Source organism: Dioszegia hungarica (assembly GCF_025882075.1).
Source record: "Dioszegia hungarica strain PDD-24b-2 chromosome Unknown MKK02contig_8, whole genome shotgun sequence".
Taxonomy (NCBI): Eukaryota; Fungi; Basidiomycota; class Tremellomycetes; order Tremellales; family Bulleribasidiaceae; genus Dioszegia; species Dioszegia hungarica.
The window spans coordinates 179,879-207,263 of NW_026515770.1; the positions used below are offsets into that span (position 1 = coordinate 179,879).

Consider the following 27,385-nt stretch of genomic DNA (forward strand, 5'->3'; position numbering starts at 1 on the left):
GATACTGGAGAAGCCTTGGTCCGGACATCCTGCAGTATTGTCGCACCGGTCTGTATGCGCTATACAACAAGGCTGAGGACCGGTATATACCATGTACAACGCCTTATTGAGGACTTATTTCCTCCTAAAGACACCCAGTACTGCCCCAATCACAGCGAAAACCACTCCCTCCCAGAGCGCCGCTCCCAGCCAGCTCATGTTGATATCCGGCTCCACACCCCTGCCCAGGCGACACATCTGCCACTCGTGCCAGAACGTCGATACCCCAGCGCCCACCAGCGGTATCCCCTTGGACGCCTTCTTGCCAGACGACTTCTCTGCAGCTTTCGAGAGCAGAGGCGAGCTCTCCGTTTCCGTTTCCGCATAAGAAGCAACGAACGGTCCGGCTGGAGCAGCAGAACCTCCGCCCAAAGCTTGCTTGACCCAGTCACCGCCCCTGATATGATACCCACCAAAGACTGCTTCCTCATCCGGGACATCGATGTTGAGGATGACGTCTCTCGGCAGAGCGGGGTAGATACAGGACGGCCGACCGATCCCGACGAGATCGCACGTTCGGGTCTCGAGAGAGGAGTGGATCAGCTCGCGGGAGTGTATTGAGCCGGTGAGGATGATAGCTGGACCTTCTGGCGGAGATGGAAGGCTGGGCAGTAGGGCGCTGGTGAAGTGGGAGAAGAGTGCTTGGCGGGATGAAGTTGGGCGTTGGGAGTCCGTAAAAGCTACACTTTATAAGCTACCGCCTACCGTAGATGCACTGGTAAGCCGTCGGTCAAGCAGGACATACCTGGGTTGCTGTAATTCCCACCTGAGACTTCCAGTACATCTACCATCCTCCACGATACGATCTCCTTGATGATCTCTGCCGACTGCGCTTCATCCAGACCTCCCAATCAGCTGCAACCCGTCATAGGATACCTGAAGTAACCTACCTCCTTGCACGAAGTCAGAGCAATTGATCTTAATCGCCTTGATGAACTCTCTCCGGGTCGCAGCATGGACGCCTCGAAGGATGAGAAAGAGAAGGTGTAGTCGTACAGGGATCTTCCAGTGTACCCCTGGCAGTGGTAATGGATTGGGATTGGTCTACTGATCAGCTTAGCATACCGCGGGAGGGGGTCAGTGGACCTACCAATGGCGAAAGATACTCAGCCAGCAGATAGCCATGCGCGGAGTGCACTTGCACACCCTCCCAGCCCGCCTTCTCGGCTACGACCGCCGCATCCACGAACTTCTGCACAATACCCTCCCATTCCGCAAAGTCAACGATCTGACGACTCTTGGTCGGCCATAGCGTCCGTCCGACCACTTTGCCGGCCCACGAGTTTCCAGTGTTGGGACGCATAGAAGACGGACCAATGGCCGGAACCCATGGCAAGCGAGATGCCCCGATGGTCGAGGATGACTGCAACCCGGCGTGTGAGATCTGCATGATCAAGAGGGGCGCCTTGGTGTCAGGAGGAAGAGATGATAGTGTGGCGAAGCGAAGAGCAGAATAGGCGGAGATCGTATGTTGCGACGTAGAGGGTATAGTTCGGTCGTGTGGTGTGGCGAGGTGCCGAGGATCAACCTGAACGTTGCCTTTCTCATCAGCTTGGAACTCATCTGCGCTTGTCGTATGTACCGCTGATGAGCATTCCCCAGCCGCCTTCACCCCATCTTCGATATAGCTCGCAATGCCTCCGGCCAGGCAGCCCTCCGCCATGACCGATGCCCTCTTCCATGGCCACCTGGCTAAATCAGCGCTAGCTCAGACCTCTTGGAAGACATCCAGTACGCCCCCTGCCGAGACAGAATGTAGCATACCTTCACGAGTCGGTTGGGAATCACAGCGCCATTGGGTAGCTCCAGAGAGCTGGCTATCAATTCTATCTTGCTCATTTTAGTTGGAAGTATTGCAGCAAAGAGAAGACACGCCGCACCCAGCCAGCAAGCTGCGAACGTGCAACTCCACATTCCTCGCGGTCAGGCACGGAACATGGAATTGGAAGAACGCTGCGCTAACGCCGTCAAACCCCGTCACTTGGACTAGCGACGGATCGTCGACGCCTTTCCGAAACACGCTGAAACGCGCCGAAACTCTCAACTTCCCCGTGACGTCGGTCGCCGACTGGGCGGCAGTCGGTAGGGAAGTTTCAAGGGACCGGCCAGCTCGTCCGTTAGCTGGTACTCTGCTGATCGTGGAATGGATGCTCGCGGTGAACTCGCCATGGAGTCTGGCGCATCAGCGCTTAGCGGCAGTACGATGCAGCGAGAAAGGTCTTCCCGGTCCGGCAGCACGCTTGCTGCTTGTCGAGCGGGGTTCCCAAGCTAATCGCTCACGAGTTTGGTTGGTGTATTAGAAATGTGTTGCCAATCGACCGATCACTGAGGCTTTCATGGCCCTCAGCAGCTTTTCGGCGTGTTAACCCGAGGCTGGGGCTGTTCTGGGCAGCTGTGATGGTGACTTTAATCTCTTTCGTAGTCTAGGTACATGGTGCTAGCTAAGTGCTATGGACAGTAACACAGATACGACCTCAACTAAGTACACGCCCTCCGTGCTCCCAATCCATACCCCCCTCCTCTTCCTGTTCCATCGCCCGTTCCTTTCCCTTCGTTTATTCCTGCTTGGCAGTGCCGCTGTGGCGGCTCCGCGACCCTTGATGCTACTCCCTTGCCCTCCAGTCACAGCCCCTGCGCCTTCTCCCACGCGTCCCGACTATCCGGCACGCACGCTACGCGCCGACGTAGCACGCTGGCCGTGGGTGGCTACGACACGGCACGCGTACACTGTAAGCCCACACTAAATTCCTGCTGCGCTTCTCGGCCCACAACGTCTTTGCATCGAAGCATGGGCTGGAAATCGTGCCTCCGCCTCACGAAGTACGGGATTATAAGCCTGCTCCGGTTCGGCACGAAGCGTAGTCGAATACATATGCATCCTTGCAGTATATAGTCTTGCTACGGGCCACGGCTTGCCACCTTAAGGCCTTATCCGCCACACTCGACGGAAGCAAAATATCCAGCGGCCTATATAAGCCGCCGCCGTCTTGCTCTCTCGGACACCCCTCCACCTTGGAGTTCCAGACAGTACAAGCGAGCGCCGAGATCAGTCCCCAGCAGCCCACTGCCCAGAGGAGGTCCGACATGGACAGCGACGACGATGAGGCGCGCCTCGGCGATACCGCTTCGCTAGGTCTACAGCGCATCCTCCAGCAAGCCGGGGTGGATGCCTCCACCATCAGCTCCATCCTCGACACCTCGGGCGGGCAGGGCGGCGCGTCAGCTTCTGGTGCCCAGGCTCTGATCGATGAAGATGTCTCGGATGGCGAGGACCGCTTCATGGATGATGTGTCGGACGTAGAGTCGGTCGGGGAGAAGGAGGCGAGGCAAAGGAAGACGGCGGCAGATGAGGCGAGGTGGATGAAGCGGGCTGTGCAGATGCAGCAGGAGATCAGGCCGAAGGCGGTGACACAGAAGGAAGTTAGGCAGGGGAAGGTGCAGAAGGTGTGGCCAGAGTGGGAGAAGGGGCAGAGGTTGAGGATGACCGAGGTATTCTATGATACGCCCTCGATGGTGTCGAAGCGAGAGGCGGAGCTGGGTCAGGCGAAGAGGCGGAAGCTCGAGCATCCCACTCGACCAGGATGTGAGTACATTCTCTTGACTACTTGAGCAAGTTTGACGACGCAGTCCGCGTTACCGTCACCCCGAACACCTCTCTCCCACCATCCGACGCTCACACTCTCCCCAATCTCCCAGAGCTCGAGGTCCCCGACTCGGACAAGGCACCGTACGAGACTCCGCTAGGCGCTTACTTTGACAAGGTGTGGGTCAAGGCGGCTAGGGCAGTACGGCGGAAAGACATGCTGGATGCGCCAAATCGGCCGGATCTCTCGGAAGCTGCCAATATTCTCGGTCAACCCCCTCGGCCGCTCGACCTGATTGACTGGGAGAGCCAGATTGTCTTCAACACCGAGTAAGTATGGCGTGGCTATGGATGTGGAGGCGTCGTGCTGACATATCAGATCCGCACCCGCGGCCAAACCGCTGGAAGCCCTAAAGCCGCGAAACGAACTCCTCGATTCAGCCGACTGGCTCAGCGAGATCATTTGGGACTCTCGCCGAATCTCGCCCGACCTCGTGGCGATTGACGAAGATGAGGTCGTCGTCATACCTCGCCCCGTTCTCCCACCAGTCACAACCAAGTTGGACAGATTCAACATCTCCAACGATCACCTGTACGAGCACAGCCGTGAGGCCAGGTTCAAGATCCGTCAGACATTTGGCGCGATCGAGGTCTTCCACTCAGCCCCTGCAAAGGCATTGCAACTGCCCTATGTGAGCCTTGGCTTTCAGCGAAACAAGAGCCAAGCTGACGAGCAGTACAAAACTACTCTGACCAAAGCCGACCAGCGGTCATGGAAGCGCCCTTCGATACAGTTCCCCGTCGGCATGGAGCTCAAATTCCAAAAATTGCGGGCGAACCCCATCTCTTCCAATACCTCACGGAAGAAGGCGATGATGACGGACCCAAGCGAGCGCTTCAAGAGTACCAGGGATTTGACGATGGCGGAGAAGGGTCCATACGTCCTGCTTGAGTTCTCAGTAAGTCCCCCACTGCCTATGGTGGACCTCAGCTGACATCGTCAGGAAGAATATCCTCCTTTGATGAGCGGGTATGGTATGGGTACTACCATCGTCAACTACTATCGCAAGAAGGATGACAAGGACGAGCACGTACCCCAGCTCGACCTTGGCCAACCTTCTATCCTCAACGTAGGCGACGCCGAGCCCTTCCTCCTCGGCTACGTCGACAAGGGCAAAGTCACCCAGATCATCCACAACAATCTCATCCGCGCCCCCATCTACCGCCATACCCCCGAAACAACCGACTTCCTCGTCATCCGCCACACGGTGAACGGAGTGCCATCCTACCATATCCGTGTCATCACCAATCTCTACACGGTGGGACAGACGTTCCCGAATGAGTCGGAAGTGCCCGGCCCGCACGCTCGGAAGAACACCAACTATGCCAAGATCCGCTTGCAGATCGTGGCGTGGCTGTTGATCCACAAGAGCAAGCAGAAGCGGATCAAGATGGGCAAGCTGTTGAAGTACTTTCCGGACCAGTCGGAGTTGCAGATGCGCCAAAGATTGAAGATCAAGGGTCAGGTCAGTCGAAATCAACAACTCTGAATGTATGAGAGGTGGACTGACGAAGCAGGAGTTCCTGCTGTACAACCGTTCCAATGGTCCGAATCAGGGCTATTGGGTCCTCAACCCTGACTATCCTAATCCTTGGCCATCAGAACGCGCCGAGGTCCTTCAGACGACCACTCCCGAGTTCGCTATGATGTACGAGGCGATGCAGGTGGGCGCCCGTCACTTGCACGACGCTGGATACAGCAAAACGGCGGAAGGGAAGGACGAGGAGGATCCGAACGATGAGGCGGGACTGGATATCGAGCAGAAGCTGGCGGTGTGGAGCACGACTCTGAACTACAAGAAGGCGGAGCAGCAGAAGGCTTGGCTGGTCGTTCATGGGGAAGGGGATCCGACTGGGCGGGGAGAGGGATGGAGCTTCCTGAAGGCGAACATGAAGGGCTACTTTCTGCGGGCGGGCGAGACGGAAGTTGGGCGAAGACGTGAGTTGTATCTATCAACTCGAGGGGAGTGAATCAGCTGACAACCACAGTCGAGGCAGAGCACAAGGCCAACGGCGCCACCGCGAAAATCTCCAACGCTGAGCAAAACCGGATTTATGAGGATGAGAAGCGTCGGATCTGGGACAAGCAAGCGAGAGCACTATCAGACCCGCAACCCCCTGAAATCGACGTCACAGAGGACGACCATAGCGGTAATGCTACCGGCGCCACCCCTGTCGGTTTCGGGCCCCGCTACACCGGTCGATCCGACTCTCGGCGCGCCTTTTCCCGTGACAACTCTATGGCCGCTACACCATTCCACGAGGACTCGCCACGAGGCTACTCGCCCGCTCCCAGTGCTGGTGAGACATCGTTCACCGGGAACCACGCTCCGAAGGTCATGCGCATCAAGCGGATGGTGAAGGGCAAGTTGCAGGTGGAGATCGTTCGGGACCCGCAGGTCATCGCGAGCTACAGGCGGAGAGTCGAGGATAGGAAGATCGAGGAGTTCAGGAATCAGGCGGATCATCTGGCACCTACTGGGAACCAGGAGGAGGACGAACTGAGGAGGGCCGCGTGAGTCACTCGAGCTTGAGGTGGATTACTGGCTGACCCACTTTAGCCTGATGCAGGAGCTCGAAAATATCAAAAAGAACCAAGCTCGTCGTCTTGCTCGAAAGAAGTACTCGAAGCAAGCGGCACACGGTATCAATCCAGAAGATTACGATCCGGACCTCGACGTCGGGAAGCGCAAGTGCGGCGCGTGCGGGCAGATGGGTCACACCAAGGCCAATCGGAACTGTCCTATGTTTGACAAGTCGCAAGGTGTTGGCCAGAGTCCAATTGGCGGGACGCCGGGTGCTGGGATGACGCCTGGCGGTGGATATGGAACACAGGTGCCGATGGACTACTTTGGGGCGGGCGGACAGGGGTCGACGCCGACGGATGGAGGGGCGACGCCGAGTCTGAAAATCAGGCTGGGAATGGGCGGGCAGAAGTAGTGTTGTAATCAATCAGTCATGTATGTAACTTAGCGCGTCGTCCGTCCGTCGTCGACCATGATCTGCGTAAGTGCGCCCGGCTACATTGGCAGTATAGCGTCAAGGGAAAGAGATAGCCAATACATTGGAGAAAGCCTGCTGTACAACAGCAACGCTGCCTCTCCTCTTCCCGTCCCGCCGTCACCGCCCTCTAGCTCCCTACACCTCCTCCGCCTATTCCTCATCCGCTGCTGATTCCGCTGCTGCCTTCTTCTGCTTGCTAAGGAGCTTCATTCGACGCATGTAGCTGCGGGTCAGCGAGGGCCCCCGTACGAATATCAAAATCGGTGTTCTGTCTGCAAAATGCTAAGGACTCACTCATCGTATTGGCACTTCTCGTACCCATGTCTCTCATCCTCGCACTTCCATGGTGCGTACAACTCCTTGTGGCGGCATTTGTTGAGTGGGATGAGGAGGCTACATGTATTAGCTCCTATGTTCGGTCAGAGCGGTATGATCCCTTGAGCTCTCCCCACTTATGTTCTGCGCCGCTTCTTCCGCTCCAGTGTGGCACTGCCTCCACTCCACTCCTTCGCTTTCACATGCCCGCTCGCTGCATGCACCCCGACACGTCCCAGGCCAGCCGAAGCGCGCGTGAGAGATCCATCTCCCCTCGACCCCGCTCTCCGGCTATCTCGACCCAGAACTCACGCTGAGCATTGATCTCTCCATCCGAGCGGTAATCTCGCCGCCTCCATCTCGGTCTGTGATGCAGTCATTGAGGACGCCATAGTGTTATTGCTTGCTTTGAGTACAGTCGGATGGATTGGAGTCTCTCTATGGCTTTTGGCGGAGCAGTCACAGCGGAGTCGGCGGAAGCAAATTAACCTTGCCTTCCGGCGGAAGTCGCAGGTCGAGCCTGGTCACTGCTGGTGTGGCGGATTGGATTGAACTCCCGTACACGAGCAACGAGTACTAGCGATTGCATTGCCTATGGTGTTTTACAGATGGATAACAATGAGAGAAGCAAGAAGGATACTAGACAGGCGTCACGACTCGGCGCCAGGATACCCCTTACGCCGTCAAACGCGCAACTCATCTCCCGCACTCATCCGCCTCGCCTTGGTCGTCGTACCGGACTGTGCAGCCCATGCAAACTCCGAAGAAGGGCGTGGGGAAGATGATCGTGGGATTTCGAGACCCTCTTCTCCGATCGGCTCAGGGTCGGGGATCTGAGACGCATCGCCCTTGGTCGGGGTAACGAGGGATGGCGAGGGAGGAGAGGCGGTACTCGACCGAGTGGTAGTGGATGACAGGCCCCATGTAAGGGGAGGATCTTCCAGCGGCGAGGGCCTCGCTGACTCCGTTTTCCGCTCGGCCTTGGTCTGACCACCTGATAGCGCCGCCTGGGTCGCCAAGAGGGCGTCCCTCCGGGCGTCACTCTGAGACCCGCTTTCTCGCCCAGCAGCAGGGTCCTCCTCTCGCCGACTCCGTCCTTCCTCAGATTGAGCGAGCAGGTCGTCTCGAGTGTCCCTTCCGCCGGACTTTCGAGGCCGCAGCAGGTTGCTCTCCGATAGGGACCAGCGGGTCAGGCCAGGGATGCCCGAGAACGATCTGCGCTTCCAGTGCGACCCGGACTTGCCGGCCGCGTCCTTCTCGGTTTGTGAGACGGGTTGAGCTGATCGACCGAGCTTACTGAGGAAAGACCGGATGTCGGCGGACCGAGACCGAGGGAGAGCGGGCGGCCGGATTTCGCGAGGATGGCTGGACAGATCCATAGTGTCTCCACCAGCGAGGGGGATCATCGATACAGGCCGAGGTCGTGCGCGTGTAGGCTGCTCGCGTACTCGGCTGAGAGGCCGAGTATGATAATTGGGAGTGAGATTTGGGATGTCTGGCTGAAGGGGGACAGATGTGGAGTTTGGAAGTGTTCCGGTGGGAGTAGATCTTTTCGCGCCCGATATCATGGACAAACGAGCCTTGAGCTTGCTCAGCAATGACCGGCGAGGTTTTGGTGGTTTTTGGTCTGACGAAATTTCGTCCGGTGTACGGAAGGGGACAGCGGGCGCACGACTGGCCCCCGCTTCAGCGAGTGACGCCGACTCAAGCGCCACTTGCCCGCCGCCCCCAAAGGTGTCCATGCGGCGGAGCGGTGCCTGATCTGAGCCCGAGTACACCTGGGCGGTACCAGGTAAGAGGGAGGCCGAGCGAGGGAAGGGGAGATGTGGCTGGGATTGGACATGACGCTTCGATGCCCGAGGTTGAGGAGGGACCGGGAGACTGGTGGGGTATGGCGAGCTTGCGGCGGTGACAATGGGGTCGGACATTGCGGCAGATTGTCTGGCGAGGTGGAGCGGCATAGGTATTGGCATGCTCCCTCTCCTGGCCATCATATCCGACGGCCCTTGCTCCCCTGGCTGCGGAGAACCAGTGACCGCCAGCGCAGGTACCGACGCCCCAAATCTCGCTCTGGACCTGTTCCAGGCGGACTTGAGCGGACTCGAGCGCGCCTCCTCCGGAACCGTCCAGAGCGCCAGAGGGTCTTCTGCCTGTCCATCATTCTCCTGCTTCCGCCCTCGCCTTCGGAACCAGCTGTTCTTCTTCCGCCTCTTCCCCGACGGACCGCCCGCCCAGCCCTCTCCTACACCCACCACGCCCGGCGTGGATCTGATCTCATGATCCACATCCCGGCTCGATGTCCTGGGAGGCACTAGCCCCGGCCAGCCGGGACCCGCTAGGGGATCGTCGCTTTCAAAGTCGGGAGTGACGGCCGAGTACTGTTGGGTATTGGGAGGAAGGCTCATCCGGAAGGTGTGGCGATTGTAGGAGGGCAGGCTAAAGCTAGCCAAGGTGGACTGGTGCGATACGTCCGATTCCGAAGCGAAAGAGCCTGACCTGATCGAGCGGGAGGCCTGGGGGTCGACGGATGGGGAGGAGGGGCGCTCGGCGGTAGTGGTCCGACTCCGATGGTTGTTACGGGGTGCACCGCCAAAGGTCGTGGCCATGGACACTGGGGAGGAAGGTCGACTGACCGTCTCCGTCTCGTCGTCGTCCCGGACCGAGTCGTGCGACGATCGGTGGGTCATCTCGGACTGGACGCTGGCGTGACGCGAATGATACGCGTAGATGGGAGTGCTGATCCGAGGCATCTGGCTGATGATGGACATGCGAGGGTCCGGGATAGGGTCCATTTGTGACTGGAGTGGCTCTATACCTGATCATCAGCCGCGACTTTTGGGTAGTGTAAATGATGACTTACCTCCTGGGGAGGGAGGGCACGACGCAGCGTCTGGGGAAGAAGTGGGAGCAGTCGAGCTCATCGACAGCGACAACGACGTGGAAGTAGATGCGAAGGAGTTGGTACGGTATAGTGGGAGGGCAGGGAGGGGTTTATCGCTGTATAAGACGGTAGATGGCCAGAGCATCAACGGCTCCGGCGCCGTCTCGTACGTCTCGACGTGATTCTGCTCGGCGGCAACGGACTCCGTCCCGTGAACCTCGGCGATGGCGGACATCAGGGCTGGAGTGTCGGATGAGGTGCGGGTGAAGGATGGACGCGTCTTAGATGATGTAGATGTTTGTACGAGGACACGATGATGCGGGGGAGTGACGGGCAGCTGCGGTGGCAGGGACGAGTTGTGTCGGGTACGCTTACTGGTGAGACCATGTCTCGCTCTCTGGCATTTTGAATGAGCAAGAAAGTCGTTGTGGACGCGTCAAGAGGGGGGCTGTCAACATTCGGGTGAGTTGGGAAATTTGACTTGGATACATATTTGCCAAAGATCACTAGGTGAGGGCCATCTTTGGTGAGCAGGATGACCTCGCTGGTCAGGACATTGCTCGCTGCAGGATCTAGGATCGTTGAATGCGAATCTGGGGTGATCCCTGTCATACCTTTGTCGACTCGATCACTGTTCTGGACCCCCACCGGCGATCATTTCAGCGGGTGGTCCACTGACCAAACGACCTTAACACAGCCCTGAGGCCTGATCCTCCCCTGATATGCAGCGCGATTGAAGCGCGAGAGGTCCAGAGTGAGCGATCATCGGAGGCAGATACAGTGTCGAGGTGAATGATCGATGATGAGTGAAGAGATGCTTGGCATCGAAACAGGTCCGACTCGTGGGAATTACACGTTGCCTTTGTACCTGTCCTTCAGCAAATCGCTCTACATCGATACGCTCTATCACGGCTGTCTCCCTACATATTCTATGGAGACATTGCCTGCGGATGCACGACTGGCAAGAGCTGCTGTGTCAGCAGCTGCGCGCTAACTTACGCCCGGGGAACGATTCGTACCGGTGACATCACCACCCTCACCACCCTCACCTCCGTGGCCTCCTTACACAGCTCTGCATCTCCCCCCACTCACTCACACTCTCACACCTCCACAAGCTTTCAATCACTCAAGGCTTCCTCACACCCCAGACCCTTGTACCAAGTACCCAAAATGGCCGCAGATGAATTCAAGCCGAACGATCCCCGCCTCCGCCCTCCCTTTCCATCCGAGTACCCATGGACACCCATCCCCACCCCAGCCAGTGATGGCGCCAAGGTCTCTATCGGACTTATGGAGTCCTCTCGGATCCGCGGACCGGGCGTCGCGCTGTCTTCATTCGCCAAAGAAGGGGAAGAGTGGACGTTACCCGCGTTCAGCTTCTTGGTGGAGCATGGGGATGAGGCGATTCTCTTCGATTTAGGATGCAGGGAGGATCCTGAGAACTTCACACCGTACGCTTACCCTCTTCAATAGACTCGAAAGAGAACGAGAAGCTGACAGAACGCAGTGTGACCAAGCCCGCACTTGAGAAGTTCAAGGTCGAACCTCAACCTCACCCGGTCTTTCGGCTCAGAGATGGCGGATATGACCTCTCGCGCATCAAGACGGTCATACTCTCCCACAAGCACTTTGACCACTTCGGAAACCTCGAGACAGTCGCTGCCTTTGACCCGCTGGTCGTTGTTGGCCCGGGCTCGCTGGCGGGCATTGGCAAGGGGTACCCGGAGGATGAGAAATCAATCTGGCCGTCCGGGTGGCTGAAGGATAGGAGGTTCGCGGAGCTGCCGCAGCCTACGGAGAAGAAGGGGGACAAGTGGACGGTGGAGGGTAGGGAAGGAGAGAAACAGTGGGAGAAGATGGCGTGCTTTGAGGAAGGGGTCGATTGGTTCGGGGATGGCAGCTTCTGGTTAATTCATGCGCCTGGCGTGAGTGGTCCAAATGAGCGTGGCAAAGAGCGTTGAAGCTGACTGAGCAGCACATCGTAGGACAGATGATGGGTCTTGCACGAGTGACTACATCACCACCTACCTGTGCGTTGAGTCTCTTTACTGTCTTTGCAGGACTCAGCTGACTTTCCAGACATTCTTCTCGGAGCTGACGTCGCCCACAGCCAGGAGACATACCTCCCCGTCCCATCTTCCGCCTCCTCCTCTGACCCACGTGGCACCGAGCCCGTTCTCAATGGCAAGGTCCCCTTCCTTGAAGACCCCGTTCGAGGCGTGCACGATATTGGCACTCTGACGCGCATGAGCGCAGAGGAAGATATAATGGTCCTGCTGGCGCACGAAGCGCCCGCTCTCAATGTTCTCCCGAGGTGGCCGGAGAAGCTGGACGAGTGGAAGGAGAATGGCTGGAAGGAGAAGAAGCAGGAGGGTGTTGAGGAGCGGGCCAAAGAGCGGGCCGCCCAAGTGTAGCGAATAGTACATATCAACAGCTACAAATAGACATGCATGATGTGTACAGTACACCCTTTTCCCTAGGTGTGGTCTACATGTGTACAGGTGGTCCAGCTCAGAACTTCGGCCTGGCAGCGCCACCCTTATTCGCATTGTTGAGAGTGATCCGCTTCTCCCCGCTCTGATCGCCCGCCTTGGTGAGGTACGACGTGAGGGGTCTCGTCGCCTGGACATTGGGCTGGTACGCGAACGACTGGATGTTGGCGACGACCTGCTTGGGCGCGGGTCGCGAGGCGGTCTTTTTGGACACCGCGGTCGAGCTGGACGAGGCGGACGCTTTCGTAGATTTGGCTGCGGCTGCGGCAGGCTTAGCGGGCGAAGCAGAGTCGTCTTTGGCCTTGGCTGCCGCCGATGCGCGTGGACGAGGAGCCATACTGGGCGGCAGTCGAGACCCTTGACCGCCAGGCGTGATCCCGTTGGCCTTCTCCGCGAGCTTCAGGTGTTTGATGGTTGCTCCGAGAATCTTTTGGCCATAGTGTCTGATGTGGGCTGAGGTGACGCCTTCGGTCTTTTCTAGGTCGTTCATGTCTGATTGGTCAGCTATTGGCCCACCCAGCCGATCGGGAGACCTGAAGCTCACTGGTCGGCATCGTAGTCGCCAGCATTTCAAGAGCATACTCTGGAAGCACGGGCGCATGGGTGTTTTTCGCATACTCCTGACACATCAGCTCTGATCCGTCCAGACAAGGGCATACACTAGCTCAACTCACCTTCTGCACCACATCGTTCAAAGCGTTCAAGCACTTCTCCACAGGCGTCCTATTCTCCGACCTATCCGGAACCTCCTTCGCCTTCCCCTTCCCTTTCGCACTAGTCCCCTCTCCTGCTGTCATCGCCGCCCCCACACTCTTCCGCTTCTTCGGCACCGGCTCCTCCTCATCCCCACTGAGCACTATCGGATCCACCGTGTCCTTCTGGTAATCCGGCCGATCCTCATCCTCCTCATTGTCCGTGTCCCCCCAACCCGACTTATCGAACGCCTCCTCCTCGGCCGCTATCTGCTGGAGGGACCGCTTTCGAGCGAGGGGATTCGAGATGATGCGTTGCGTGGGCTTGGCATAGTCGTCCATGTTGGTCTGGCCCGGCTGGCGCTTGGGAGCAGCGGCAGCAGAGGCGGATTTTGTTCGGCGGAGCGGCGCGGCTTTGCCTTTGACTGGGGACTTGACGCGGAAATCCATCGAGATCTTGCGTTTGCCCTTAAGAACATCTCGCGCATTCTCGCCCATCTACATCTGTCAGCTGCCAAGTCCTCCTTCGAAGGTAAAGAACGTACCGAGAGGTAAGAGTTGCTCCATCCGCCGCCATTGACCACCGTGAATTCCTGCAATACCTTGTCGATCGTCATACTCTGCAGCAATCGCTCCGCGTCCTGCCGCTCCCATTCCGCCCCAGAACCAAAGTGTGGGTTGTCCCGGTAATTCTGCGTGGTCTTGGTGGTGGATCCCCGCCAAACTTCCGTCGCTGTAACGATCGTGACCCGGTCCTCCCGCTGAAGATTTTGGAACATCTTGAGTACGGTGATGGCATCGGCCGAGACGTCCTCGGTCTCATACACCGCGGTATCACGGCAAAGGCAGACATCGCACCCTTCGTGGCAGTCGGCGGGGTCGAACGACTCGTTGAAGAACGCGAGGACCTGTGAACGACGGCAGTCGGTCCGATTATTGCAGTAACGGAGGACCTCGTTGATGCTGTCCTTTTGCCGGGCCTTTTGGTCAGGAGTCAAGACCTGGTCCTTGTCGATGAGGCTCATCATGCTCTTTCCATCTATCAATCAGCTTCGTAATCTCGAACGGGCGAATGATGCTTACCGTTGAAGTGGTAGTACAGGATACAAGTAGACGATTTGCCATCTCGCCCGGCTCGACCAGTCTCTTGATAGTAGCCCTCGAGCGAGCGAGGTAATGAGTGATGGATGACGACTGGAACGTCAGCTTTGCCCCTCGCATCGCCAGCCGCTGGACGCCATGCAAACTTACATCGTACATCCGCCTTGTCAATCCTGCATAATAAGCTCAGTTTCCTTTCCGCACGTCAGACAGACTCACCCCATCCCAAACGCCACCGTGGCCACGATGATCTCAAACTCATGCTCCTGCCATCCCTCCTGTATTCTTCTCCTGTCCCCCTTCGACATGCCCGCATGATAATGGTTCACTCTCAACCCATGCTTATCCCTCAATTCCATCGCCAGCACCTCGCACTTGTCCCTACTGCCGCAATAGATGATTCCCGGGACGTGTTTCCGATCGACCTGCTGCGCGTGAATGACGCGGACGATATCCTGCAAGACGTCCTTCTTTTTCGGTCGGACCTCGTACGACAGATTCGGCCGGTTGAACGATTGTTGGAAGACTTTGCAGCCTTGAATACCGAGCGAGCGGATGATGTCCTCCTGCACTTTGACTTGGGCGGTAGCGGTCAGAGCCATAATCGGGATATCGGGGTATTCTTTCCTCAGATTCCCGAGTTTCAGGTCTAGTATGTCAGCTCATGCCCACTACTGTGGCCCGAAGACACATACAGTCCGCCCGGAAATCATGACCCCACTGAGACACACAATGCGCCTCGTCAATCACGAACCGGGCCAGCCGTTTCCGGCGCGCCAAATCCCGAATGATCCCCTTGATGTTCGTCCCGGCAGACATCATCTCCGGCGTGACGTATACCACCTTGGTCCATGGTTCCGGCTTCGACAGGGACTGATGCGCCTCGTTCTTGTCCGTCTGGGTCATGTCGCCAGTGTATGCGAGGGCGGCGATATCGAGCTTGAGGAGATGACGGGTCTGGTCGTTGATCAGGGAGATCAGAGGGGAGATGACGAAGGTGACCCCGCGCGTGGCACCGAGGGAGCAGACAGCGGGAAGTTGGTCTTATTGTCAGCTCATGGTCGACCGGACGCCCATATTGAAAGCTCACATGTCAGTGACTTGCCGCCACCTGTAGGCATGAGGACAAAGACTGTCGAGTCAGCTAAGCCCTAAATTTATTCGACGCTTGAACTCACCATCCTTCCCGCTCATGATCGCATCAATCGCCTCCTTCTGATGCTTCCTGAAACCCGGGAGCCTGAAAGTCTGCACCAGTCTCTGCTTGATCTCCTTACTCCAAGGATACACCTTCTCCGGCTGGACCGCTACCACCTCTTCTCCGCGCGGCGGCGCTCTCTGCCGGGGCTGGGACGGGCCCGGACCTTGGAAGGCTGGAGAAGCGACGACACCGAGCCGTGAAGGTCCCGCTTGCGTAGATCGCGCCGCCGATGCCGAGACGCGTACAGGCTGTTGCTGCTGGTGTGGCCGAGAGGTAGGTACAGGAGGGGGCGAGGAGAAGAGGAGTTCTGGTGGGATATCCTCCAGCTCGGCTATAGCTGCGCGATGGGCTGGGGGCGTTTCGGGCACCTCCATTTCCCTCGCCATGTCCATCTCCTCTTGCTCCGCCATCGCAATATCGTAGTCATCCATTTGAGGCGGCTCGTCCCCCTGCCGTGACGGACCTGGACGACGTATTTGCGCTAACGGCACTTCCTCCTCGTCATCCGACAAAAGGCTGTATATCGGCTTGACATCGCCTCCTCCCGCGCTGGTATCGCTCCGGTGCGGCACTCGCTGTTGGTTGGTGGGGAGCGTGCGGTCTGAGCCGTTCGAGGTGGATGGGGTGGGATAGGCTTGAGCACGATCTTGGCCAGTAGTCTGCTGTTGCCGAGCAAAGTACACGGAGCGGGCCGTGCTTCCGGATGATGCCGGCTCTGCAGGCTTCGGAGCAGATGATCGTGCCATCATGGCCGCGGTAAGATCCTTGAGCCGTTGATCAAGCATCGCTCTGCACATATCAGCGCGTTATTCGGGAGTTACGCCAAGCACTAGGTGACCCACATTTTCGCGTCAATCATCTCGGGATCTTCGCCCATCCAGTCATCCCCATCACCCAGGCTCTGCTTTTGCTTTGACAGATCCAATTGTTCCGCCTGATTTTTTATGATCATCGACATGAGCCGCTCAATCGGTATCTGCTTGATCAGCTATACCCTCCGAATACGTATCAATCCCCTTTTCCAGCTCACAGAGTCCAGCTTGTTCGCAGTCTTCGGTGGTGCGACAGAGAGTCTTGAGGTCGATCCGATCTCTTTCCCGCCGAAGGCAGGTCGATATACTGGGGAGCCATTGAGTGACTTTGGGGTGAGGACTGCCGAGCCCGATGCGGCCGAACCGAGCGTCTCTTTTGGCGTTGAGCGGTTGAGTGGGACGCTGCGCGAGCTACCAGCAACGCTTGGTGTCGAGCGACGGAGAGCGGCAGCACTGGCTTCTGCAAGTATGAGCTTCGCCCCTTGAGCCGATCATAGGTACCCTAAGAAAGCTTGACATACGCGACGTGGAGCTGGGAGGACGAGATGGACCCGCCGATGCTGTTTTGGCCAGATTGAAAGTCGGCTGGGAGGTCAGCTTCATATTACATATAATGTCTGCAAGCTCGAAAGCTGGAGGAGCCGACTCACCTTGACTGCGCTCGGCCCAGCGTGTGAACTCCCTCCGCCACTTCCACGTCCGCCTGCTCCACCATTCGCGTTCAGCTTCGCGAGCACCTCCTGGAGATTTGTTGTTGGTCCTTCCTTCATTTCAGAGTCTCTGATCGCGCTCTAGATGGGGCCGAGCCGGTAGTGCAGAGAGAAGGAAGAGAGGTAAAGTGTGATGTGCGTGGACGTGAAAGAAATCACAGCGTGGATTGTTTTGACGCGTAGACCGATGCCGTAACCCAGCTCGTCGGCACGTGACCAAATCCTCCTCTCCATGCCAAAATCTCGCTGTACCGTGCCCTACATCTCTACCTCTCATCTACCCACCCACATCGCCCAGCAGGATCCCGGGACTCCCACAATGGTCCGCTTCAAGAACCGCCATCTCCTCGTGGAGTTTATCTCCCCCGCTTCATTCACCTCAGACGTCGGTGTGGGCGGCCCAAACGAGTCCCTTTCCCCCACTTTCGACGCTGGTTTCAACGGGGCCGACGATGATGGGGACGATGTACTGCCTGTACTGCCGCTCGTGCCCTTCGTGGTCCCACATACGGACCTGTCTGGTCAGCTGAAGCTGGGGGATGATGGGAGCTCGGCGGTTTTCAGGGCGTTGAGGGCGAATGTGTTGGACTGTTTCGGAGATGAAGGGTGGGGACGGCTAGCAAGTTCATTCAAGGGTGAGTCTCGTCTACAGCAGCATGTCTGAATGCTGAGTCTGTCCGAGAACCCAGACGTAGAGTAGGGCTGACACCCCGCAGTCATCTACCACTCCCCGCATACCACCCTCACCATCCTCCGCGTCGCTCGACCGCACTACCGCACACTCTGGGCCTCCCTCACTCTCCTCCGGGAGATGAACGGCCAACCCATCATCCCCCGTGTCGTAGCTATCAGCGGCACGATCAAGAAGCTACAGAATCGGGCGATAGCGTACCATCGACTCGTCACGGCCCAGATGCTCTCGGCGGCATTGGCGGGCGTGCAGGATGAAGGGCTGAGCAGGGGAGGCAGGAGGGCGGAGGAGGAGAAGAGGCTGAGGGAGGGGTGGGACAAAGAGGAGGAGATGTTGAATGCTCTCGAGGACTAGGCGGGAGGACAAGAGGAACGGCGACGATCATACGGGCTTGCAGAGCCACTCGGCCAAGTACGGGACACATAGCTCCCGACATACACAGACGCTGTTTTTGGGGTCACACCTACACTGCCGCGGTGGTACAGGACCAAGAGCACTGGGAGCCGAGGGAACGGCGTCGCACCCGAAGTCTTGCGGAGACGAGGGGGAGCAGGACTTTGATAGGAAGTGCGCTTTGATCTTATGTTGTAGGTCATGGATTCGCCAGATAGTCGAGCATGTGCTTCTCCCTCCTCCAGGCCAATCATTGCTATGTCGACTTGAGGCCCATACTTCACGAAGATCCCTCGATCTTTGGCCAGAGAACAAAGAACAAGGCCCTCCTGAAGCGACGCACGGACTAGACTTGAAACCGTCGCGAAGCTCGCGGAGCTTTCGCGTTCAAAGACCTCCATCGTTCACCGGTCACCTCTCTACCTTCCTCACCCATCCATTCCACTTCACCTACCAACAGCCCGTCGAGATGCTCATCAAAGTCAAGGTCAGCTGATAGCTTCATTCACGCCGTATTGAGAACGCTGAGCTAACGAATCAGACACTGACAGGGAAGGAGGTATGTCCGATCCTCAACCCTACCTACTGATGGACTGGCGGCCTATCTCCAAGCCTTGCACCTGATGCTGGCCGATAATGATACTCTCAGGTCGAGATTGATGTTCAGGCCGAGTGGACAGTACGTCTTCATCCCAACGAGACGGGCCATGATGCTCGTTGACTATGTCGGATGAGTGAGCTGATGGCTTCTTTCTAGATCTCAAAAGTCAAGGACCGGGTCGAAGAGAAGGCTGGGATTCCGCCAGTACAGCAACGTTTGATCTACAGTGGAAAGGCAATGTAAGTGTTTCCTTGATCACTCATAGATTGGGTCGAAGCTCCATGGAGGGGAGCGGGAATCGGTCGGATCAGGGGCATGCTACGAGGTATGACCTGTCGCTGATATGCAGGTCGGACGACAAGACGGTCCAGGACTACAAACTCGATGCGGGCAAGGTCATCCACTTGGTGTTGGCGCTGCGAGGCGGAGCATAGAGCGAGATGAGGCATGCGGTGTGCGATAGAATGGGAAAACGAAGGGGTGACAGGTCGGCGGAGATGGGGTCGGCGGGAATTCAAGAAGAGGAGAAGAAGGGTGGATAGCTGCTTCTGCTTCACCGGGGTCATGTATACCATCATCATTCTCATCCCCACCCCTCCAGAATCGCCGTTCCTTCCCTTAGCTTCCTCCTAACGAACCTAGCCTGTCATTCTGGTCACTTCCTGCCCCTGTTTCTGCAACGCCGCCCTTCAATGTTCACGCCACCTTCAGCTGAGCGCTGTACTTTCGTCTGCCCTGCCGGCCTAACTTGGAAGCACTGTCTAAGACGAGGCTTGCGGGGTTCACAAGCTCTCACGGCCTGACGAGCGATAATGAACGCACGGACCTCGGCAACCCTGCTCCGACTCGGGGACGAGAAGAAGAAGCTATAAATTGTACTTCTGTAGCCCCCTTTACACCTCATCTCACTATCCACCTTCTGTGCTCATGTTATCCTGCGCAGCTGCGAGCTCATAGCATCGATCAATATGCGGTCTATGAGCCTTCAAGGGCTTGGGCGGGCGGTTCGAGGGGGAGGATCAGGGGTAGCTGCGAAGTCCCGCGTAGGGGTGATGTGTTCTCAGCGAGTAGTGAGCTAGCCAAGGCTGGGTTCACCAGATGGAAGAGAGTAGCTGATTTAGTAGCCTCAGAGACAGCTGTATGACTCTGCCTCTCACGAAGAGCGAGTTGAGAGCGATAATGTGCGTCTACGACAGGTCACATTGTTGCTGCAAAGCTGATGTGAAGGAATTTATCCTGTCTATCCTTCGGTCCAGTCCATCGATGCGCGACTCGCGCAACTATCTCTCTTCGTTCGGTCGACCTACCGCCCCTCCCTTTCCCAATCCATCAGAACAGCTGTCCGGAGCTACACCGGCCCTCTCCCTCCCTCCTCAGCCGGGTACCGACCCCACTCCCGCTACCGACGCTTCCAACCCGCAACCCGAGAACCCGCTCGTCGCATCCCTCTTGGACCCTATCGTCCGTCATCCAGCCCTCGTCAAGATCCAAGGACCCTTCACGGACCTCCAGCTCAATTCCATCTGCCAAGGTATGGCACACCTCCAAAAGCTCGGCTTGGTCTCGGTGATTGTTCTGGATCGGGACGACCTCCCTGCGACCGAGCCGGCGGATACTGCCGCAGCGCAACGGCAAAAGAAGATGGTCTTGCGGGATCTGGAGAAGGTGGTGGCTAGTCTGGGGAGACTGGGGGCGGGGGCACGACCGGTCCTTTCGACGGTAGCGAGAATAGCGGGCAAGTCCGGCGAGGGGGACTCTGGGGGCGAGAGGGTGGAAGGGGAGGTGTTTGTGGAGGAAGAGGGTCTGGATCATGTTCGGCGGGCAGTCACGGAGGGAGAGATCCCGGTATTGCTGCCAGTGGCGCTGGACTCGGGATGCCGGACGAGGCGGGTAGGGGCGGATGCTGTTCTGAAGGCGTTGGCGGAGTCGATGGCCGCTGCGCCGGTCGGCAAGGGATCGGGGACGGGAAGCAGCGTTGTCGACCTCACACCGCTCCGACTGCTCATCATCAATCGGGAAGGCGGGATCCCCTCTTATGCCCGCCAAGGTCTTCCTCATCTATCCATCAACCTCGCGTCCGAACTCTCCTTCATCCAGGACACGTACCTCCCCCACTGGTCCGAGTCGCACCCTACCGCCCTGTCCAATTTGCGCCTCTCGGACGCGTGCCTCGCCCATATGCCGCGAGACGCATCGGCGCTGCTGGTCTCGCACCGGAGTCCCGCGGCTATGATTGCCAATCTCATCACCAATAAGCCTGCTCACTCTGCGAGTTTGCCGCACGCGCTGCTCGTGGAGTCGGAGGGACGTCTCACGCGGGATACACCCACGCTGATCCGGAAGGGACTACCCGTGCGCGTTCTGCGATCCCTGGACGAGGTGGATCGGCCAGCTCTCAATCGGTTACTGGAGAAATCGTTCCGGCGGACACTGGACCAAGACGCCTTCTACACCCGCTTGGAAACAGACATGGACTTCCTCATCGTCATCGGCGACTATGCCGGTGCCGCCATTGTCACCACCGAGCCGGACTCCACGCCCGAGGGTATCTGCTACCTGGACAAGTTCGCCGTACTCCCCTCGCATCAAGGGGACGGTACGGTGGACTTCCTATGGGTCGCGCTCCGAGACGAGACGTACGGTCTTGGCCTGCTCGATGCGGCCAATCCGTCCGAAGGGTCGTTGAGTGGACAGGGGAGAGGGCGGGATCTCGTATGGCGGAGCAGGGCGGATAATCCGGTGAACAAGTGGTATGCCGAGAGAAGTAATGGCTTTATTACGACGCCGGATGGCAAGTGGAAGATGTTCTGGTGTGATGCCGAGGAGAGATTGAGGGAGCGGGCGAGGCAAGGGGGGAGGGAGTTTGGAGGGGGGTGGTTGAGTAGGATGGTGGAGATGGAGGAGGAAGGGAGGTTGGCTAGGTGGGAACCGGTTATTGGGGCGATTGGGAGTGTGTGGGCCAAGTGAGCTCGAGTGAGGCGGGGGAGGAGGAGTTGTATATAGACTGCATTCAGAAGTAGAACATAGGGCATAGATCAACCAGTTGCATCTGTGCGACAGCTAAACACAAAGAGTATGCACTTTGGCGATCGCGAGAAACCCAGCTCGCGTCAGGAACGAAGTGCGCTAGAGTAGATGGTGTTCATGTAGATACTGATAAAATGTAGTCGTCTATGCTATCTACAGTCACAATCCGCCCTCGTCGCCTAAAACATCATCTTGGCATTCTTGTACATACCCAGCATCACCCCCTCTCCATCGCCCGTTCTCGTCATTCCCACCTCCTCCGGCCCATACTTCATCATAAACTCCGCATGGGTATGTATCGATACCTGCCTCCGCCGGAAGCCGCGCACGCCAGTCCCGGGATGAGGGGAGAAGAAGTCGGATGAGAGCTGAGGTGGTGTTGAGGATAGAGCGGCGGTCAGTGGGTGGGGTTGAGCGTCTCGGGTCGTTGCTGGCGCTGACTGGCGAGATGGAGAGATTTTGCGGGTCGGGAGTGGTGATGTGGAGGCTGACGGCGAGTTCGGGGAGGGTATAGAGGGGGAGTTCATTATCAGAGAGTAGGTATCTCTGAGAAGCTCAAAGTCTGGTCGTCAGCGGTGCTCATGTGGATGAAGGGAAGACATACCGGTAGGAAAGAAGATATCAAAGTATCCCTGCTTAACGAGGAATGTCTCACAGGGTACCATACTCCCTCCATACCGCGTCTGAACGACCGGTCCACTCCGTCCTTCCACTGCCTCTGGCAACGAGTCAAAATCAGCCACCATGAGCCGGTGGTTCGGTAGTCTATCCCGGAGGCGCTCGAGGAAATGTGTTGCTTTGGTAGGTATCCAATCTGGGGCTGAGAGGTTCGGGGCGAATGGCATCGAGGTGTATAGGGACCGGAGGAGTGGAGAGCGGAGGAGCGGCGAGGGCAGAGTAGGGGCTGTGAGTGGGGATGGGGGGAGAAGACGGCGGTATGCCAGTACACGGCGCAGGAGGGGGTCGGTGAGGGGTTCGTAGAGGAGGGAAAAGTCGCCGGAGCGGTCGATGGAGACAATGCCTTGTAAAGGCTCAAGGGTGCGGATATCGTATCGTATCATGTCGTGTGCGAAGTTGTCCTGGAGTATCAGCTATGTTTCGCTGTGGATATCACCGGTTCTCAGTACATAGCTGGATGGACGCTCACAAAGACCTCCAGAGCAACGACAAAACAAGGCTCCACCCCTCCCCCTCTCCACCGCATAACATCCTCATTAATCACCTCCACCCGTTCCCCAAAGCCCTCCGCCTCCGCCCGTGCCCTTTGTATCTTGGCCAACGCCGGACTGATCTCAATGATCCTATACTTTGTCCGCGCAAAGACGTCCGGATGTTCATCCCGAATATACTTGAGCGAGTCGATCATGAAAGATCCGTTCCCGGCGCCGACCTCGTAGATGATCAAATCTTGGTATGGGAAGTGATTGAGCTTGTAGGTTTGAAGGATGGGCTTGATTAGTGTTCGGGCGTAGTATGGCTGTACGAAGTCAGTTGAGGTTCTGTCGGGCACACCCAATCATGACTCAGCTCGGAACTGACCTTGAACAGCTCGGTGGGGGTATGCCAGACCTGCCGCCCCAATCCGCCTTTTGCTTGTACTTTCGCCTTTCCCTCTGCCCCCTCTTCCGCAGACTCCAGCTCCATGTTTCCGTACTCTGCTTCATACCGCTCCGCCACTGTCTCCTGGAAATGCGCGGCGTCACGGAAGGAGCCAAAGTCGTACCCCTCCGAAGGCGGCGTGAAGATTGTAGCGTTCCGTGAGAAATAGCCATAGTGTTCCTGCCCGAATCAGCTTAATGTCTCGAGCGACATCTCGTGCTGGTGTAAGCTGACATTGTACAGACTGTCATCGATAAAGTCCCGGACGAGCATCTTGACCCTCGTCGGTGGTTCTCGCCGGTTCGCAATCTCCGACGCTGAGACTCTGCGATAGTTGACATGCTACATCATGAGCTCAATCTCCTTTCAGCTGATGAGGGAGGGTGGAAGCTCACATCAGGATCCAGCTCATCTGTAAAGTTTAAGGAAGTATTGAAGTTGAATCGTTCCTTTGTAACCACATTGTTCGGCTTTGCGTCTTTCGAGGCGTGTCGTCGGGGAATGGACGGGCCAGCGACCGGCAAACTGGAGCGCTGGGGCACAGGCCTCACTCTTCGGGCGGAAGAGGACCCTAGGGCTTCTGCAAGCCCTCTTGAGGCCGGTCTTATGCTCATCTTGAGGTATAGTGTAACAAGGAAGTCGCTTGAAGTCGCCGAAGTTCTGCTCCTCATACCTTGCTTATCATTTTCTCTAGGTTCCGGGGGCGATTCGCCTGTTTGGAGCCCCGCATCAATGAGATCGCCCAAATAAGCACAGGCTCGACGCTCAAACCCTACTTTATTCACTGCTTCTCTCTTGTCGGCCGATAACCCGTTAGCCATACTGTACATAGCGCTCCCCTCCGAGATCCCTGTATCTTACCCTAATGACGCCGATATAGCATTCACCCCGCCAGAATCATGCCCCCGCTCCCCTCCTCCTTCTCCTCGAGCTCGACCTCACGCTCTCCTCCACGATTACGTCCAGACGAAGCCCGGCCGTCCACCCCGCTCCTCTCGGACCCGGGAGCCAAGGAGTCAGGATATGATGTTCCATCATATAGTACCAGATCGTCCCCACTACGCCAGCCTCGAGCTGTAGCTGGTTCAAGCGAGGATGAGCTGGAGTTGGGCGTCGGGGGTGGGGGTGGGATTGAGCTGGAAGAGGGTTTGGAGTCGCCCATTGGCGACAGGGAGCACAGAGCAAGGAGGGAGCGCTCGGGCAGTGGGATGAGCGGAAGGGGTGCAAGGACGGCGGAGGAGGTACAGGAAGTATGGTGAGCTGTCCGACGCTGTCACTGTTGCGAGCCAGAGCGAGCGAGCTGACGGGATCAAGGGGACCAAAGAGCCAATGGCTGTTGTTCATCGGGTAGGTTCTGCCAGCTTGCACGTCCCTGCGTCGAGGCTGATGATAAGTATCGGCCTATCTGCTTACATCTACTCACTAGACGGACTTACCACTTGGCAATATCTGCAATATGCGTAAGCTCAGCTGAGCCACGTCTTTGAGGCAACGACTGCAGCTGACGGAGTAGAACATCTGCAGTCCTGGAACATTCATTATCTGGGACAATAGGTACCGTTCAAGCTATCATCATCGCCGTTGGGAAGCCACTCATGGCCAAGCTGGCTGATGTGTGAGCTGCCCCGCTCGCTTCATCGAATCGAGACAGGCGAACAGAAGCTGATCAGGCAGTGTGGGGCGAGCGGAGACGTTTATCATCGTCACGATACTCTACGTGCTAGGATATGTGAGCTGACTCTTTCACACAGACGATGAAGGACCGTAGCTGACGGTATAGCTCATCATCGCTACAGCGAACGACATCAGGCAGATCGCAGCGGGGGAGATCTTCTACGTCAGTTGAGCTGATCGATTCGTCGATGGACGAGCTGATATATTGCAGGCGTTTGGATATACCGGTCTACAAATGCTGCAGCTGATCGTAATCGCGGATATGACCAACTTGCGCTGGCGGTAAGCTGGGCGATGTCTAGCCCCAGGGGCCATAGTAGCTGATCTCCCAGTGGGCTGGTCACTGGCCTGATCTCAGCACCGTTCATCATTAATAACTTCGTCTCGGCTGAAATCGCACAGCGAGTCCTGCCAAATTGGTGAGCTCAGGTTCTAACTGGAGTGGTGACGCCTTCGGAGTGTGCGAGCTTAGCTGACAATTAGGCGTTGGGGATATGCGATGGTATGTGTCTGCTCCAGCAGGCCTTGGGCCGCAATGCTGACTGTCAGTTTGCCATTCTCATACCTGTATCACTATCGCCCATGATCGCCGCCCTCCTCTGGGCACAGTGGAAGATCCGTAAAGCGAGGCGATTACGCCGTGCCCGTCCTACGTTGAAACGGTGAGCTGCAAAGTCCCTCCCAGCTCCTGACCCTGGACAGTCAGCTGATAATCAGTGCTTGGTCGACGGCAGCATACGACGCCGCGTCCGAAATGGACTTCGTCGGTCTTCTTCTCATCGCGGCCTCGCTCGCGCTGATCCTCCTCCCTATGGGTCTGCTCAAGCGCGAGTCGGAGCAGAAATGGCACAATCCCGGCCTCGTGAGCTAGATCGTAGTGCTCAGGAAGACGCGTCGCAGCTGATGTATCAGTTCGTCATGATCGCTGTGGGCGTTGTACTGCTTCCGGTATTCCTGGTGTATGAAGCCAAATACCCCTCCAAGCCTGTCGTACCTATGCGGTGGCTAGGGAGGGGGCCCATTCTGGGGGCATGCCTGATTGGGTTTCTGGACTTTATGAGTTTTTACTTGCAGTATACATACCTCTACTCGTCAGTTTTGGACCCACTACCTGTTGGAAGAAGGACGAGCTGACTAGTCAGATACGTCTATGTTACTCGCGAGTGGAGTTATCGGGAGCTCACGTACTTCGTGGCTATACAAAGCTTGGTCATGACTGTAAGTATTTGGTCTTCCTCATGATAGCCATAACGGCTTTCTCACTGTACAGTGCTTCGGTATCGTCGGCGGCGCAGTCATGTGGGCGACTCACCGTTTCAAGGTATGTACTCCAGAATATCAATACGCGATGGCCGAGCTGGCTGACCCACAGTACATGCTCGTCCTCGGCCTGATCATCCGCCTCTCCGGCTGCCTCGCCATGATCCGCGCACGCTCACCCACCGGCACCGTCCCCGACCTGATAGCCTGCCAGGTCCTCCAAGGCATCGGCGGCGGTTTCGCAGCTATCGCTATCCAAGTCTCTGCCCAGGCGTCCGTCGCCCACGTCGACGTCGCGACCGTCACTGCCCTCGTCCTCCTCTTGTCGGAAGTAGGCAATTCGGTCGGTTCGGCCGTAGCTACTGGGATATGGACGACGTATATGCCTTTGGAGCTGGAACGGCTCGTCCCTGGCGCAGAGGGGAATACGACGTTGGTGAAAGAGTTGTTTGGGAGTATGGAGAGGATCGTGGAGTACCCGATGGGGGATCCGGTCAGGATGGGTGCGATCGAGGCTTATCATAGCGTCATGTGAGTTGGTGCCTGGTCCGAGTGCGAAGAGGTAAGCTGACAAGATAGGTACACCCTCGTCCTGTTCGCTGCGGTCGTCGCGGTCCTCCCGCCTATCGTCTGCCTCCTGCTCACGAAGGATATCCACCTCGGTCGCGCCCAGAACGCGCACGATGGAAAAGATCTAGCGGGTCGATCTATCCGCTCTGGTCGTCGAGATCGATCGCGAGGTACTCGGGCGGACAGGTCAGGGAGTATGGCGTTGACTCTGACAGATACCGAGGCGGACCAGGATGATGCGCAGGGCAACGAGCTGGATGGAGATGAGCATGACGACGAGGATGAGCACAGGGGCCGTTTGAGCAGGATGGGCAGTGAAGGTGGCGTAGGGTCGTTTCCGTGGGGATCTACTGGAAGCTTTGCGGCGACGTTCGAGGCAAGTCCTTCTAGAGCCGCGAGGGATAGATCAGGGGAGCGGAATTATCAGTCGGTATCGGAAGAAGGGTGGGATGAGGTGGATACAAGGAGGTCGGAGCGGGAGGGGTTGCTGGCTGTACCTTCGCCGGGACGGGGGGAGGCTTCGGGAGAGTGAAGGGTGTGTCTAGATCAGTAGAGTGGGTTTGTCAGATCGCCGGCATCTGAACGGGTGAATCTGTAGGAGTCATATTGTTGTCATATATTAGCCATGTATATCTGCTTGCGTGCCTGCTGGACGTTCGGCCGGTGGAAGGGGCATGAGTA

At 57.4% G+C, this 27,385-nt stretch overlaps 11 protein-coding genes across 11 annotated transcripts; 6 read left to right on the forward strand and 5 right to left on the reverse strand.

Annotated features, from left to right (window-relative positions):
* Positions 1–114: 114 nt before the first annotated feature.
* MKK02DRAFT_24991 (uncharacterized protein) lies at positions 115–1,878 on the reverse strand (the record flags this gene model as incomplete). The annotated part of the gene is made up of 7 exons (XM_053086966.1): positions 115–317; positions 402–724; positions 781–883; positions 930–1,083; positions 1,130–1,578; positions 1,622–1,727; positions 1,804–1,878. The coding sequence occupies 7 exons, from the start codon at positions 1,876–1,878 to the stop codon at positions 115–117; spliced, it is 1,413 nt and encodes a 470-aa protein (XP_052944851.1).
* A 1,245-nt stretch (positions 1,879–3,123) lies between these two features.
* On the forward strand, positions 3,124–6,622 carry MKK02DRAFT_43755 (uncharacterized protein; the record flags this gene model as incomplete). The annotated part of the gene is made up of 8 exons (XM_053092596.1): positions 3,124–3,622; positions 3,667–3,952; positions 4,002–4,314; positions 4,360–4,581; positions 4,627–5,148; positions 5,201–5,621; positions 5,672–6,197; positions 6,244–6,622. 8 exons carry the CDS (start codon positions 3,124–3,126, stop codon positions 6,620–6,622), a joined length of 3,168 nt encoding a protein of 1,055 aa, XP_052944852.1.
* A 213-nt stretch (positions 6,623–6,835) lies between these two features.
* Positions 6,836–7,392, reverse strand: MKK02DRAFT_43756 (NADH-ubiquinone oxidoreductase B18 subunit-domain-containing protein; the record flags this gene model as incomplete). Its single annotated transcript, XM_053092597.1, has 3 exons — positions 6,836–6,908; positions 6,980–7,078; positions 7,313–7,392. The coding sequence occupies 3 exons, from the start codon at positions 7,390–7,392 to the stop codon at positions 6,836–6,838; spliced, it is 252 nt and encodes an 83-aa protein (XP_052944853.1).
* Positions 7,393–7,683: 291 nt separating this feature from the next.
* On the reverse strand, positions 7,684–10,116 carry MKK02DRAFT_32583 (uncharacterized protein; the record flags this gene model as incomplete). The annotated part of the gene is made up of 2 exons (XM_053088532.1): positions 7,684–9,815; positions 9,861–10,116. 2 exons carry the CDS (start codon positions 10,114–10,116, stop codon positions 7,684–7,686), a joined length of 2,388 nt encoding a protein of 795 aa, XP_052944854.1.
* A 935-nt stretch (positions 10,117–11,051) lies between these two features.
* Positions 11,052–12,295, forward strand: MKK02DRAFT_32584 (beta-lactamase-like protein; the record flags this gene model as incomplete). Its single annotated transcript, XM_053088533.1, has 4 exons — positions 11,052–11,332; positions 11,389–11,806; positions 11,857–11,911; positions 11,961–12,295. The coding sequence occupies 4 exons, from the start codon at positions 11,052–11,054 to the stop codon at positions 12,293–12,295; spliced, it is 1,089 nt and encodes a 362-aa protein (XP_052944855.1).
* A 97-nt stretch (positions 12,296–12,392) lies between these two features.
* On the reverse strand, positions 12,393–16,949 carry MKK02DRAFT_43759 (uncharacterized protein; the record flags this gene model as incomplete). Its single annotated transcript, XM_053092598.1, has 14 exons — positions 12,393–12,865; positions 12,918–12,993; positions 13,048–13,563; positions 13,611–14,104; positions 14,149–14,259; positions 14,317–14,339; positions 14,386–14,815; positions 14,862–15,209; positions 15,257–15,298; positions 15,345–16,156; positions 16,210–16,343; positions 16,398–16,639; positions 16,701–16,764; positions 16,830–16,949. 14 exons carry the CDS (start codon positions 16,947–16,949, stop codon positions 12,393–12,395), a joined length of 3,885 nt encoding a protein of 1,294 aa, XP_052944856.1.
* Positions 16,950–17,208: 259 nt separating this feature from the next.
* Positions 17,209–17,934, forward strand: MKK02DRAFT_43760 (Rpp14/Pop5 family-domain-containing protein; the record flags this gene model as incomplete). Its single annotated transcript, XM_053092599.1, has 2 exons — positions 17,209–17,524; positions 17,606–17,934. The coding sequence occupies 2 exons, from the start codon at positions 17,209–17,211 to the stop codon at positions 17,932–17,934; spliced, it is 645 nt and encodes a 214-aa protein (XP_052944857.1).
* A 508-nt stretch (positions 17,935–18,442) lies between these two features.
* Positions 18,443–19,008, forward strand: MKK02DRAFT_43761 (ubiquitin; the record flags this gene model as incomplete). The annotated part of the gene is made up of 5 exons (XM_053092600.1): positions 18,443–18,460; positions 18,515–18,532; positions 18,623–18,652; positions 18,731–18,813; positions 18,924–19,008. 5 exons carry the CDS (start codon positions 18,443–18,445, stop codon positions 19,006–19,008), a joined length of 234 nt encoding a protein of 77 aa, XP_052944858.1.
* A 745-nt stretch (positions 19,009–19,753) lies between these two features.
* On the forward strand, positions 19,754–21,541 carry MKK02DRAFT_24831 (mitochondrial putative amino-acid acetyltransferase; the record flags this gene model as incomplete). The annotated part of the gene is made up of 1 exon (XM_053086942.1): positions 19,754–21,541. One exon carries the CDS (start codon positions 19,754–19,756, stop codon positions 21,539–21,541), a length of 1,788 nt encoding a protein of 595 aa, XP_052944859.1.
* Positions 21,542–21,780: 239 nt separating this feature from the next.
* MKK02DRAFT_25115 (S-adenosyl-L-methionine-dependent methyltransferase) lies at positions 21,781–23,814 on the reverse strand (the record flags this gene model as incomplete). Its single annotated transcript, XM_053086987.1, has 6 exons — positions 21,781–22,163; positions 22,206–22,680; positions 22,749–23,078; positions 23,141–23,380; positions 23,435–23,542; positions 23,596–23,814. 6 exons carry the CDS (start codon positions 23,812–23,814, stop codon positions 21,781–21,783), a joined length of 1,755 nt encoding a protein of 584 aa, XP_052944860.1.
* A 285-nt stretch (positions 23,815–24,099) lies between these two features.
* MKK02DRAFT_43764 (major facilitator superfamily domain-containing protein) lies at positions 24,100–27,236 on the forward strand (the record flags this gene model as incomplete). The annotated part of the gene is made up of 16 exons (XM_053092601.1): positions 24,100–24,455; positions 24,515–24,547; positions 24,595–24,660; positions 24,714–24,815; positions 24,875–24,929; positions 24,981–25,037; positions 25,086–25,156; positions 25,207–25,293; positions 25,358–25,376; positions 25,424–25,536; positions 25,592–25,736; positions 25,787–25,965; positions 26,017–26,092; positions 26,145–26,195; positions 26,247–26,665; positions 26,714–27,236. The coding sequence occupies 16 exons, from the start codon at positions 24,100–24,102 to the stop codon at positions 27,234–27,236; spliced, it is 2,352 nt and encodes a 783-aa protein (XP_052944861.1).
* Between the last annotated feature and the right edge of the window lie 149 nt (positions 27,237–27,385).